Source organism: Strigops habroptila, chromosome 13 (assembly GCF_004027225.2).
Source record: "Strigops habroptila isolate Jane chromosome 13, bStrHab1.2.pri, whole genome shotgun sequence".
NCBI lineage: Eukaryota > Metazoa > Chordata > Aves > Psittaciformes > Psittacidae > Strigops > Strigops habroptila.
In genome coordinates this window covers 15,667,717-15,679,836 of record NC_044289.2, presented here as the reverse complement: position 1 = coordinate 15,679,836, position 12,120 = coordinate 15,667,717, and the positions used below count along the sequence as shown (strand labels likewise).

The window sequence follows — 12,120 nt, the reverse complement described above, 5'->3', positions numbered from 1 at the left end:
GGGAAAAAAAGGAGAAACGTTTGGTATCACTGATGGGCAAAGGGATGTTTGCCCAGTCCCCTGCATGCTCTGCTCTGTGCCATCTGCCTCCCTGTCTCCCTTGGCCAGAGAGAGATGCGTCGCGTGGGCCTTGAAGGGCAGGAGCAGCCAGAAACGGGCAGGAGTGGGCAGGAAAGGGCAGGAGCAGGCAGCAAGGGGGGCTGGGGCCGGCTGGAGCCCGCCCCTCTCCCCCAGCCGGTGGATGCTCTCGCCAGCCCGTCCTGGGTTTCCTCTGTTACAAAATGGAGGCAGGCACGGAGCTCAGCCTTGTCAGGTGCTCCATGGATGCTGAGAGCCAGCTCTATCCATCCTGAAACCTCTCTAGTTAGGTCAGGAATAATTTAGCTTGAAGTGTGCTTCTCCAGGGAGCTTGCTGTTTCTCCTGACTCCGCACAGCCCTTCCATGCAAACATTTGGGCTCTCCTTTTACATGAAGAGCTGAATTTACTGTCCAAACCCGAGCTACTCCCTTGCATCCCACAGCCCTAAGGACCAGGTCGCTTAGAGACAGAAGTGGCTGGCTGGCAGCTCGTGTCTCTGGTGTATACATCATCCTGGAGAGGTCTGTGCGGGCTGCTCTGCTCCCTGTGATGATGCTGGAGATTATGCAGGGCTTGGTGTGCTGCTGGAGCCGGCTCAGGGGTGGAGCCTGTCCTGCCTGCTCCTGGGTCCATCCGTGGTCCATCCACTGCTGTTGGTGCTGGCACTGCTGGAGGAGCAGCCTGATGCCCTGCAGCCCCCCATGTGTGTTGGGAGCCCCCAGGGAGCCACATTCTGAACCCAGAGCCTGAGGCATCGCTTGTGCCTTGCATCCCAACTCCTTACCCTGCAAGCAGAGCAGGCCCAGGGGCTGGGGCACACACTAAGCCCCCCTGGCCAGGGACAGGCGACCCCTTTATATTGTGGGGAGATGGAGCCCCACCAGCGTGACCACAATTCAAAGCCTTTCCGCTCGTTTCCCCAGCAGACCACCCGACCCCCCCCTAATTCCTTCAATTCATGTCTCTGGAGGACTAATCTGTGCCCTGCACAGCCCCGGGGGAGCAGGCTGGATCCGTCTGTTTTCCCAGGCCTGCTCGCAGCAGCCAGGGAGCTTCACGCTCCACCCCTCCCGTCTCCCTCTTGAGCTGAGATCATCACATTAGCAGCGTGTATCCCCTCCTGACCTGGCAGGACGCTGCTGGCCGCGCTGCTGGCCTCGCTCCTGCCCCGTCTCCCTGGAAGCGCCTTTGCAGCCGGGGCTGGAAGGTGAATGCTGCAGAGCACGCCCCGCGCCGCTGCTCCCTGCACAAAGGGCTGCTGCTGGCGGTCAGCTCGGGAGCCTGCCGGGTGCCCAGCGCTTCCCTCCCTCTGCTCTTCCCCACCGCTTCTCATCAGAGGCACTGGAGAGTTTGCCCTTGTCCGTGACCTCCGGAGGGAGGCAATCAGAAAGGGAGTTTGGATGGGAGATAACTCATCAAGGGAGCTGTCTGCTCTGCAGAGCATCAAATCAGCTGAGAAATAACAACTGGATCACTAAAATTAGCTGAACATTTGCAGCAGAGACTATGGGCTTGCTGGAGCGAAGGAGGCAGGAAACTGGGCTCAGCCCCGCGGGCAGCATGAGGGGACAGGAGCCTGCCTGTGCCACAATACCCCGTTTGCCACCAGCAATTTTCAGGCCCTCAATTTCAGTGTTTCTGTGGGAGTCCCTCGTGCTCGTGCACTGATAAATATGGCACAGAGGCAAAGCCGAGCTGGGCATCCGCTGGGTCACAGCAGAGCTCGGTGGGGCTGTAGCTAAATAGAAGGAGAATCCCATGAGGACCAGGCACTGCATCCTCCATTTGAGCGGCTGGGACAAGGTCCCTGCCTGAACTTTCCACCCATCTGGCATGAGCAGGCGTGTGAAAGCTCGGGCTCTGCTGCCGCTCAGTGGAGATGGATGTCTCTCCTCCCACCGCGGCGGCGGGGCGCCTGTGGCCATCACCGAGCAAAGCCTCTGCCCCATCGCGCTCCTTCTGGAACATGGGTTTATTCCGAGCCTAAGCATCACCCTTTCCTGTGGGGTAGAAAAATCCTTGGAATTTGGGTATTTTTGGTGGCTGGTAACAAGGCCGGGGGGGAGGCCGGTGCCCAGCGCCCGGGGAGGGGGTCAGGCCGGCCCCGGCTGCCCTCCTGGCCCCGTCACCAGCGAGGTGTCTGGTTGCAGCCGCGCTTCCCGTCCCCAGCCCCGCTTCTGCCGCGCTCCAGCCCCGAGGACTGGCACGAACAATTGAATTTCTGTCTGCTCTATGACCCCACTTGTAAGTGCTGTGACCCCTGCTGGGGTCGCGGCCCCTGCCTGGGGAACCGCCGTGCTGGGACAAGTCACTTAGACCAAACAGGATGGGTGATTAACCGGAGGAACCAGCCCAAAGTAAGAGGTGGGCTCTGCACCTCTTAATGCCTTCCAATTAAGACCAGATGTCGTCCTGGAAGATGTTTTGGGCAAACCACAGGCCGCACAACCTGGGTGAAGTTCCCCGGCTTGTGCTACACAGAAGGTCAGGCTCCATGGTTTGATGGTGTCTTATGGCCTTACAGAAACCCACATTAAAACTGCCTCGTTCCTGCTCCAAATAACCTGGTCTTGATCTTTAGAAGTGCTGTAGAATTGCTGCTGGCAGGGATTAATTGGAGCAGGAAGAGTCTGTGATAGCCAGGTACCTTGTGTGGGTGCTAAGGTCTGGATCTAGTGTTTGACTTCAAGCATTCAAGTTTTAAATATTTATCCTTAGCTTTTCCTCATCTGTAAGATCCAAATATCCCACAAAGGTTCAGGAGACTTAACTCATTACTGTTTGTAAAAATGTTTTCAATTCCCTGGATAAACTATGTCACAGAAGTGCAAAGTATTGCCAGTAATTGATTGTCATTGTGGGAAAACGTGACCTGCCCTTACTAAAGATTAATGGATTCTTCAGGTTACTGGTGTGATGGTAATTAACAATGCAAACAGAGCTGGGCCCTCCCTTTCTCAGCTGATTCTCACACATTTGAGGCTTTGCTCTTTGCAGGCTCTGAGGGGGAATGGAAGGAGTTTCTGGGAGGGTTTCCTATGCTGGGGGTCCAAAGGTCTGTTTGTGTCTCAGCACCTCGCTGACACACTCTGTACTCTCCCAAAATGTTCCTCCATCAGCAGCTGCTCTGCAGGGAGCGATTCGGGGATCCCGGGTTGCTGTGGGTTGTGGCTGCCCTTGGTCAGGCTGAGCGGGCGAGGCGGGAGGTGCTCTCTGCCAGGCACGGTTCGCCCTCGCCCAGCACACAGAGCTGCCCCGTTGCTTTCCCAGATCGCAGAGACCTATGCTTTCCTGCCCAGAGAAGCCGTGACCAGGTTCCTGATGAGCTGCACCGAGTGCCAGAAGAGGATGCATTTCAACTCCAACGGCCTGGAGCCCAAAGGTAAAGGCGAATGAATTCTGCCAGCAGAGCTGACACAGCGTTTCATACCGGAGCAGTAGCCTCAAGAGCTGTCAGGTCACTGCCCTGTCCATGAGATACTCCTTAACCCGATGGTTTTCCTGACCTGGGTTATGTTTTCATGCATTTCTGTAGCCAGGCTGAAAGAATTGCTTGAAACTGGTTTCTGCAAAAAAACCCCAACCAAAACCATGACTTAAAGCTTTTCCTTTAAACTACTAATTTTGTAATCAAAGAGACTGTATCTATCTGAATAACTGAAGTTTCTGTTACAGAATTAATTTGCAGTAATTAATAGATATGCACATCATGATCCTGTGTTTGATAAAGGGAAGTGTTTTGGTAATGAAAGTTGCATTAAGCCAGTGTATCCCAGCAGTTAGTGTGGCCATTGCGGTGGGTGGCTCCTTATGGTGCTTTTGTAAATGGAACCAATCTGCAGCTCCTAGGTCTAAAAGATAAAAGTAGTGCATAAGAAAGGACAAGGTTTTCTTCCAGAGTGGTTAAAGTTGATGTCTGTGTGTTTTTTCCTGGATTACAAAGTTGTTTTCCTGATGAAGTGCAAACCAGCAAACTGACTCGGAGGGTTTCACCCAAAATTGCTTCTTTATAAAACCCATAAGGAAGCTGCAGTGAGCCTGATTCAACACTGGTAAGGCCACCAGGCTCCTTTGGCAGCTCTCACCAAGCAGAGAAGCAGAACAAAGGGCCCAACAATAGAAAATTTCTAATGTGAAATACAAATTTGCAGCTGCTCACTGCTCGGAGCAGGGCTGTGGGCTGCCCAGAGGTTCTGGTTAAGTGGATTACGTGTGCCAGCTCTGCAGAGCCGCGCGCTGAAACGCTCTGCACTTGTGTTTTCTAGAAACCCTCCCAAATAATCCTGTGTGACACTTATTAGCCCGAGCTCCATTCCTGCAGCACTTCCCACCCTGCCGGCCACGGGCCTGATCCCTCTTTCCAAGTAGGTCAGGAGAAGTTTTGGCCTTTGGCCTCGCTGGGAGCAAACGTGACCTTTACACTGATTGCGCCGCATCCATCACGGTGACGTTCCAAGTGCTGCGGCTGCAGCAGCCGGCTCCGGGCTGGGAAGGAAGGTGGGATGAGGCAGGGATGTTGCCTGTTGGGTCAACCAAACCAGGACACGTCACTAAGGGCCTGGCTCTAGCCAAGCTGTCAGCCCTGGATCTCGGGATCCCTTTCCAGGAGGCAGCTGACGAAAAAGGTCATTGTTCCTTCAGGGGCTCCCTCCTGCCCACCCACCATCCCAGTGTCTCCCTCTTCTCCCAATGACATGGCACCATGCTGGCCCAGAGGCACCTCAGGGAGCACCAGGTGCTAGGTATCCCCCCAGAGCACTTCCAGCCATGGAAACCATGATCAGGGCTGAGATCTGGCTGTCCTGAGCAGATTCCTAAGTTATTTTCATAAAGCTTTCTCCCTTAGCTGTTCCCTTAAAAATTAATCAAACAGGAAAACAAAGCATCCCACAAGTGAAAAATCCAGCTTCTTGCTCACCAGGAATAGAAGGACAGAAGTGCCTTTTTGCCCTGAATGGTACCTAAATAGTGACTAAGTACCTGTGAAAATGCATAGAGCAGATTAGATAAGGTAACTTTTACTGGGGAAGAGTGTCTGGTTTCACTAATACATATTCAGGAATTTATCAGGAGCAAATCACCTAAAAAACCAGTGGGGTCATAGAAGAATTACCTGGGTGTGAGCACAGGTACACAAACACAGGCACATACAGGTAAAGTTTAACTCAGTGAGATAAAAAACTTTGAGTCATTCCCATCTCTTTCTACTTCTCTTGTCCATGAGCAAATCTCAACGCATTTCATTTGTGATCACAAAAGTCCCCAAATAAACATACCTGACATCAAACCCTGCAGGGCACCCACATCATTCATAAAAGCAAATTGTCTTGCTCATGGGAAACTTGGAACATCACTGGACTCCACTGGCATCTCTTTCCACTGTTACTAAATTAGGACTAATTCCAGTGGAGTTATACAAGTGTGGAATTCGGATTGAACCCATTTTCCTTTAAACCATTCTGTGTGTTCCATCCGTGTGTCCACACGTGATCCAGATAACTTCATGAAAAATGAGCTAAAGGGTTGCAGGAGCCCTCTCTTGTGACACGTGGGGTGTGAGGATTGTTCCCGTGGAGTCCCCCAGGCCTTTTGAAACAAAGGTTTGCTTTCTTTTCCAGTTTAATAAAGAATAAAGGTTTTGGTTTCTTAGGCTCAGCTCAGATGTGTTGCAGTTGCACAAATTCACAGTAAATTTGAGGCTGTTAATGGGATTATTCCAGCTTTACATCGGGAGGGTTTCAGGCAGTATCTAAGCACCAAAACTCATCTACCTCACTCTTCCTCCCCCTCTGAGGGTGCTGAGCTGCTTCTGCTGAGCCTCATTCCTTTCTGCAGTGAACTATTACGTGGGGGATGGCAGGAGAGCAGCATATCATCCTGAGAGGTCTGCAAGGCTCTCCTCACCCACACCTCTGCTCCAAGGAGGGAGCAGCTCTCTCACTGTTATTCATAGCAAGTGCTTTCCTAAACTCTTAAGGACTCAAATATTGGCTCCAGCTAGCCTGGGGAGGTGGTGGATTTTGTTGCTGGGAGCTGTTCCCCTTTCACTGCAGACCCAGGCAGCCACAAGCCCCCCTTGCACTGGGGCTTCAACATCTTTCCATCGCAAAGTAACACCCTGGCGCAGTAGAATGGGTTATTTTGGGTACTTGCAGAGATGTAGAAGTGCTCTTAGTTAATCTGTAGGTCGAAGTGTGACAGGAACCACTGACATACAGCCATGAGAAAAGAAGGGGGGAGTTAATTTACAAGGTTCCTGAAGCTTTGCCCCTTTGTATGTGTGTGAGGTTATGGCCCGAGTAGCTCTGGCTGCCCTTCCCTGCATCCTCAGGCAGGAATGTTTCAGCTGCCCAGGGGTGAATCCAATGGGCCTGGGAAAAAAGCATTTCCATGGGCCCAGTTAGTGTCTTGATACAGAAGATCTGCAAAAACCAATGTGATGTTTAAGTCAGTTACAGGGATTTTTTGGGTCAGGTCATTTCTTAATCAGACACGATAGAGCTGGTATTTCCCGAGGTGTGAAGTGTCCTCAGGTCTGCTGGATTCCGCTGGGGTTTTTGGATGTTCAGCATTTCCAAGGAGCAGCCCCATTGTGTTTGGGTTGATGGGTTTCCAAAGGTGCTGTAAAACATTTTGTGGAGGGGCTGTGTCAGAGGTGCCTGTGAAACCAGTGACCCCCAAAAGTGCAAGCCAGCCACTTGGGGGAGTCAGGGGCAGGAATGGAAACCTCCTGCCACTGGTTCACTTTCAGCTCCTGGAATTCCTTCTTCCCCATTGTCTGTGGACACCACACATCCCTTTGGAGTGTGCTGGAAGGCTGGGTTAATCCTCTTGCGTCCACCTGCACTGAGGGCAGAGAAATCTCCCCTCTATCCAGCAGCCATCCCTGCAGGAAACAATGTTCCTCTTGAACAGCCCCATGACACGAGGCTGTAAATTCAGCGTTAGCACAGATAACTCCAGCAGCCTCCGTGTCCTGGGGGGAGCTCACAGGCCCCACAGTGGTGATGGCAGAGCCGGCAAATCCTGGAGAACTCAGGAAAATCATTGAGAAAGTGCTTTGTGGGGACTGAGCCGCGGGAGCGGTCTGAATCCAGGGAGATCTCTGGAGCTCAATCTCATGCAGCCAGAGGAATCAACAGGAACAATTTAAATTAAAGATCTTTAAAATTAAGTTTGTGTTTTAATGAGGGTGTTAAAAATAATCTTCATCACCAGATAGAGATACTTAATAAGTTGCCTTGATGTTAACACCTACCTGAGGGAATCCCAGCAAAATTGGCCAGACTCTGCAGTGCTAAAGCAAGCTGCAAATGTATTCCTGCTCATCAGCGTCTGCATCAGTCCCATTTGCATGGAAGTGCTTCTGAGGCATCGCTTTCTTCCTCTGCTACGTCCCAGTCTGGGAGACTGACACGCTCTGTATGAGGTGCACCTTTTCTGCAGGTGACAGCAATGCTTTTTAGCTTTTCCTTGTAAACCAGCATCTGTTCTGTAATTATGTTCTTGGTGGGGTCGTGTTCTTAGCAGAACCTCAGCTCAGCGGGCACCCGCTCTCGCTAAGGATTTGAAGTGCTTCTAAATACATATGTTTAATGGTTATGAGAACGTTGTAGGTTTGTGCTTCCACATCCCCGTATCTAAATAAAGTTTTCCCTCTGTTCTTCAGAGAGTGAACCACCCTCCTCTTTGGTTTCTGGGATCATTGACTACAACATGCCCCTCACCTCCACTTACCTGAAGCAAATGAAGCTGCGGGTGATGAATTCCCAGGAGCAGGTGAGTTGTGCTCCGGCTGTGAGAGCGGGTGTCACCGTGCTGGGGGATGGAGGGAGCAACTGGTGCTCAGCGTGTTGGGTTCTGGAGGATGCTTTTTTGGTGTGTGGAGGTGGGAAGGGCAGCGCGCCTCTGGGAAAGAAACAGCCCTACTTCATTGTGTCGGTGGGGAGGAGCAGAGGTGTTGATGCAGTTATTGCTTGTCTTTTGGATGTACAGTTCTTCTAAGAAATCGTCTTAAAAGTAAATATGGCAAATAGGAATCTGTTTTTTACCTCCTCTGAACTGCCTGTGAGCTTTGGCAGTAGGGGTCTGAAACCCAGACCTCGCTTTGGCTGCTCCAGTGCTCTCTCAAATCAGCAACTTGAGGAAGTTCAACCGCAGCCACCCTGCTCTGGTGTCAGGGTGGGAGAAGGCGCCGTTGTTCGATGCCAGTGTTCAGCCACTGGATTTGATCTGGGAACGGATGGGGCAGGCTTTCACAGGATTGTACCCAGGCTGTGCAGTGCTCTGGTGTTGTGCAGCTGCAGGATTAGCTACGGGAACCTCTGTGCACCATGGAAACAGGCTATAAAAAGACAAGTCTGTTTTACTTGCTCCCCACAATCTGCACTGGAAGCCAGTGCTGGATTTTTGTTCCTGCACACTGAAGCCTGACCCTAATCTTACACATTACTACCGGTTGCAAGAAGTGAAAGAGTTTGCATTGTGCAGTGGTGGATAACATTGCTAATGTTTTATGCTAACATTAATATGCCAATGCTAGCAGTGCAGTGGAAAACATTGGACTGTGAGGTGGTGCCCGATGGGTACTTTCATCGAGTGGCACCCTCAAAGGATGTTGGTTAGAGCATCCACTGCCGCAGCGTAACGTGCCAGATGTGGGTTTGGTGGTGGGAGCTGGACAGAATCGAGCTCCTCCATCGCTTCCACAGCGAAACCTTCCTGCTGGAGGGCAGACTGGCACCTGATGGGCAGCATTTGTGTGTTTTGGAGCTTTTTGCCCTTGTGCATGCTGGACACTTGAGTGAGCTCAAGGTTTTGTTTGCAGTAGGTTCTGTTACAGCTTTTGGAAGGGAAAGGCTGCGACGTGCCGGGGTTTGTGCTCAGGCTGGGTTGGGTGGTAGAACTATGGACAGCTCCGGGGCTGAGCTGGCCTGGGCTGAAAAGGGTCACAGGTAGAAAACTGGACTTGCAGTTTGATCTTATTTCTGCAATAAAACCCACCCCAGAAGCTGGGATGCTGGTTTTGAGAACTTTGGTTGGTAATTTGGAGCTTTGAGTCTAAACCCAGAGTTTTGGTTTAGCAGTTTTTCACTGGGTGGGCAGATAGAGCATCCTGCTAACACGGATACTCCTGAAGCTCGCTGAGATCGGGATAGAAGCATATGTCATATGGGAACAGAAAAGGGACCAGCTGAGGCAACCAGCAGTTGTTGGTTTAGATCATAAATCAAACTCTTGATGTTATTCCCGGCCTCTACAGTGCTTCTTTGCCTGAGCTCTCACTGGTGTGCTCTGGTGCAGCTTTCTAAGCTTTTCAAGCTGTAGCAGCCGAGGGAAAACCACGTGGAAGAAGTAAAATTTGCTTCTCAGTGTGTTCCTGAAACTGGTTCCTGAGAGCAGAATAACAAAAGATGAGTCTTACTGCTCCGACTTCTGAAGCATTAAAGCTTTCCATCAGACCAGGAGGTAACGACAGGCTGGAGAGGGTGCAAGTGGAGAAGTTTGAAGCTTTTAAAGTTTGCACTACCCAAATACACACTCTTCTAGATCAGTGCTTCCAAACTGCTGCTGGTTGCTCTCCCGCTCAGCCTTGCTGCCGTGTCCCCTTAACTGCCTTCCACTCACCAGCTTTTGGTGGTGGTAATAGAAAGAAATGAAGTAACAGACTCGTGTTCAAATCGGCTTTTGCCAAAAGGGTAACAATGAATGAATTTATGCCAAAGTGGCCTTTTAACTTCATTATTCAGGGAAAAAACCATGTGCATGTAACTGTAACCTATTAGTGCTGCTGAGCACATCAGTACCAGGGCAGCAGTGTCTCCAGAAGGACGCACAGCCAGAAGAACCTTAGAGAAAGCATTTTATCTCTGCTCAGGGACAAAAAGCAGGCAGAAGAGGAGCTCTTTGCACGGCTGCTCCCAGAATGAAGAGTTCCTGCACAATATATTGCAATATACTTCTTGGAGTCAGTACATTTATTCTGGCATGATGGAAACCAGCTGTGACCTGTGTTGCTTAAATTGGGTTCACTACAACCTGCAGGAGCTTCTGGGGTGTCAGTTGTGCTTCACTCTCATTTGACACCAATTCTCACCTGTGGGAGAGAAATCAGACCCAGACGCTTTCCATAGAGCACTGAAACAGCCACTTTCCAGGGTCTCCTCTGAGGCATTGAAGCATCTCGGAACTTCCGACCTTCCCAATCTAGCAGCACAGGATTGAAAAGAAGGTATTTGATATTTATCTGTAATGATCCTTCCTCCTCATTTTGAAACACTGAATATTAGCATTTGTAAATGATCGGTTATGCGAGTTTATTGCAGTCATTTTCCAGTCAATCTTTTCCGTCTTACTCAGACTCAGCCTTGGAATTATTTTTCTTGCCACGCTGTTGGGCAAGATTTCCACTGGTGGAATATGAGGATTGGAAGAGAACAAATCCCAGTGCTGAAAGGCCAGGCTGTCCCTCTGCTCTGAGATATTGCTGCTACCTTGGCAGACACAGGCCAGGGCGAGAAACCAGGTTTTAAATGATACAGAAACGTTGTCAAGGATTGCTTCAAAGCCTGCTCACAGGAGGTCACGCAATCAGCGGATGGCAGGAGCTGCTTGTGGATGGGAAATAGCACGAGCAGTTTTCTGGTTGCTATGGCTTTGTTATTGCGAGTAGTGTTTGAGAGGATGGAGCCTTGTCCTGCACCGTCACTCCTCCATCCATCCAGCGCTTCCCTCTTAACCTGGAGTGTGGGAAGTGGTTTTCAGAACATAATTTCAAGCAGTGTTTTAGCCCAAACAGCATGAAAACCCTGAGAGGGGCCACACAGGGATTCAGACCCCTTGGATGTACAAGGAGTCCAGTGCTGGTGAGGATTGAGCCTCTTCTGCAGGATTCGGGAGCTCATGGAGCCTCGTGGTTTGCAGTGTTAAGTCCTCCTCCTTCCACCCTCCTTTCTCCCTGGTCCCCCCATTGCTGTGCTTGCTCACTCCAGTGTCTCAGAAGGCTCTGGCATTACCAGGACAGCCGAGGTGCATCTTCTCCCCGCAGCTCTCTTGCTTCCTTCTGCTTCAGATCCATCTCCAGGCTAATCCCAGGGTGCAGAACTGGCACAGGGGCGGCAGCAGAGGCAGGGAGTGGAGCGAGCGGCTGCAGAAGGGCACACAAGGATTTCATTTTCAGTGTGTAAGTTCACTAGTGAGAACGGCAGATATCCCATTTCGCATAGTCCGGAGACCAGAACCAAACCTGGCAGAGCTGGGAGCTGCTGGATGAGATCTAGGACCTGGGTTTAGTTGTTTGAGTGCTGAGTGAAGGGGTCCCGAACAAAGGCTCTGTGTATTCACAGAGGTGCAGTGAAGGCAGAAGCACACAGTCAGTATTTAGAAGGAAGTGGGATGATGCATTTGCATCACATGAGGATGATAAGGTACTTCCCAGTCCATTAAAAAGGGTGTTAAACACCTCCAGGAATAAATACCTCTAAATCAACTTGACAAGATAACTCTTATTCAAGAGGCCTTTCCTTGGCTTGGGAAGATCCTTGTTTCCTGCTGTTATTTTTTAAGACATTTTGGAGCTCCGGAGAAGTTCCCTAAACGCACCCTTACACACAGAGGAAAAGGGGCATTGGCCACACACACAGGGAGGCACCGCGACTGTAGTGGTTTGAAATACGCCTTCATCCCTGCGATGAGGCTGCTCGCGGAGCTGCATCAGCAAAGCCCTCTAGTGGGGATGGGCTTCTGCTGGCAGCAGACATCGACATCCTGCTCTAAATGACAGACTTCGTGCAGGCAGGGCCAGAGGCAAGTCCAGCCATCGCTGGTGGCAGAGAGAGCTCAGCAAAGCTTCCATCCTCGGCCGTGCCCACGCGATGCGGGCGGTCGGATGATGAGATGTTCAGCCTGGCTTCAAATGCGTGTGAATGCTTTGCTTTCAGTGAAGGTCACCTCACTGGTGTTAGTGGCATTAACTCTGATGTTCCCAGCTAGGAAAAACTCCTTTTATTTCCCGCTGTGTAGGTCTCGCTGTGGTGTAACC

At 51.0% G+C, this 12,120-nt stretch overlaps 1 protein-coding gene across 2 annotated transcripts in view; it reads left to right on the top strand.

Moving 5' to 3' along the window:
• Positions 1–12,120, top strand: part of NOL4L (nucleolar protein 4 like) — a 59,710-nt gene that overhangs the window by 18,153 nt on the left and 29,437 nt on the right. For both annotated transcript variants that reach the window (XM_030503055.1, XM_030503056.1), the window contains exons 3-4: positions 3,351–3,462; positions 7,750–7,859. In XM_030503055.1, the coding sequence (XP_030358915.1) occupies positions 3,351–3,462; positions 7,750–7,859 (222 nt within the window). The remainder of the gene's footprint in view (positions 1–3,350; positions 3,463–7,749; positions 7,860–12,120) is intronic.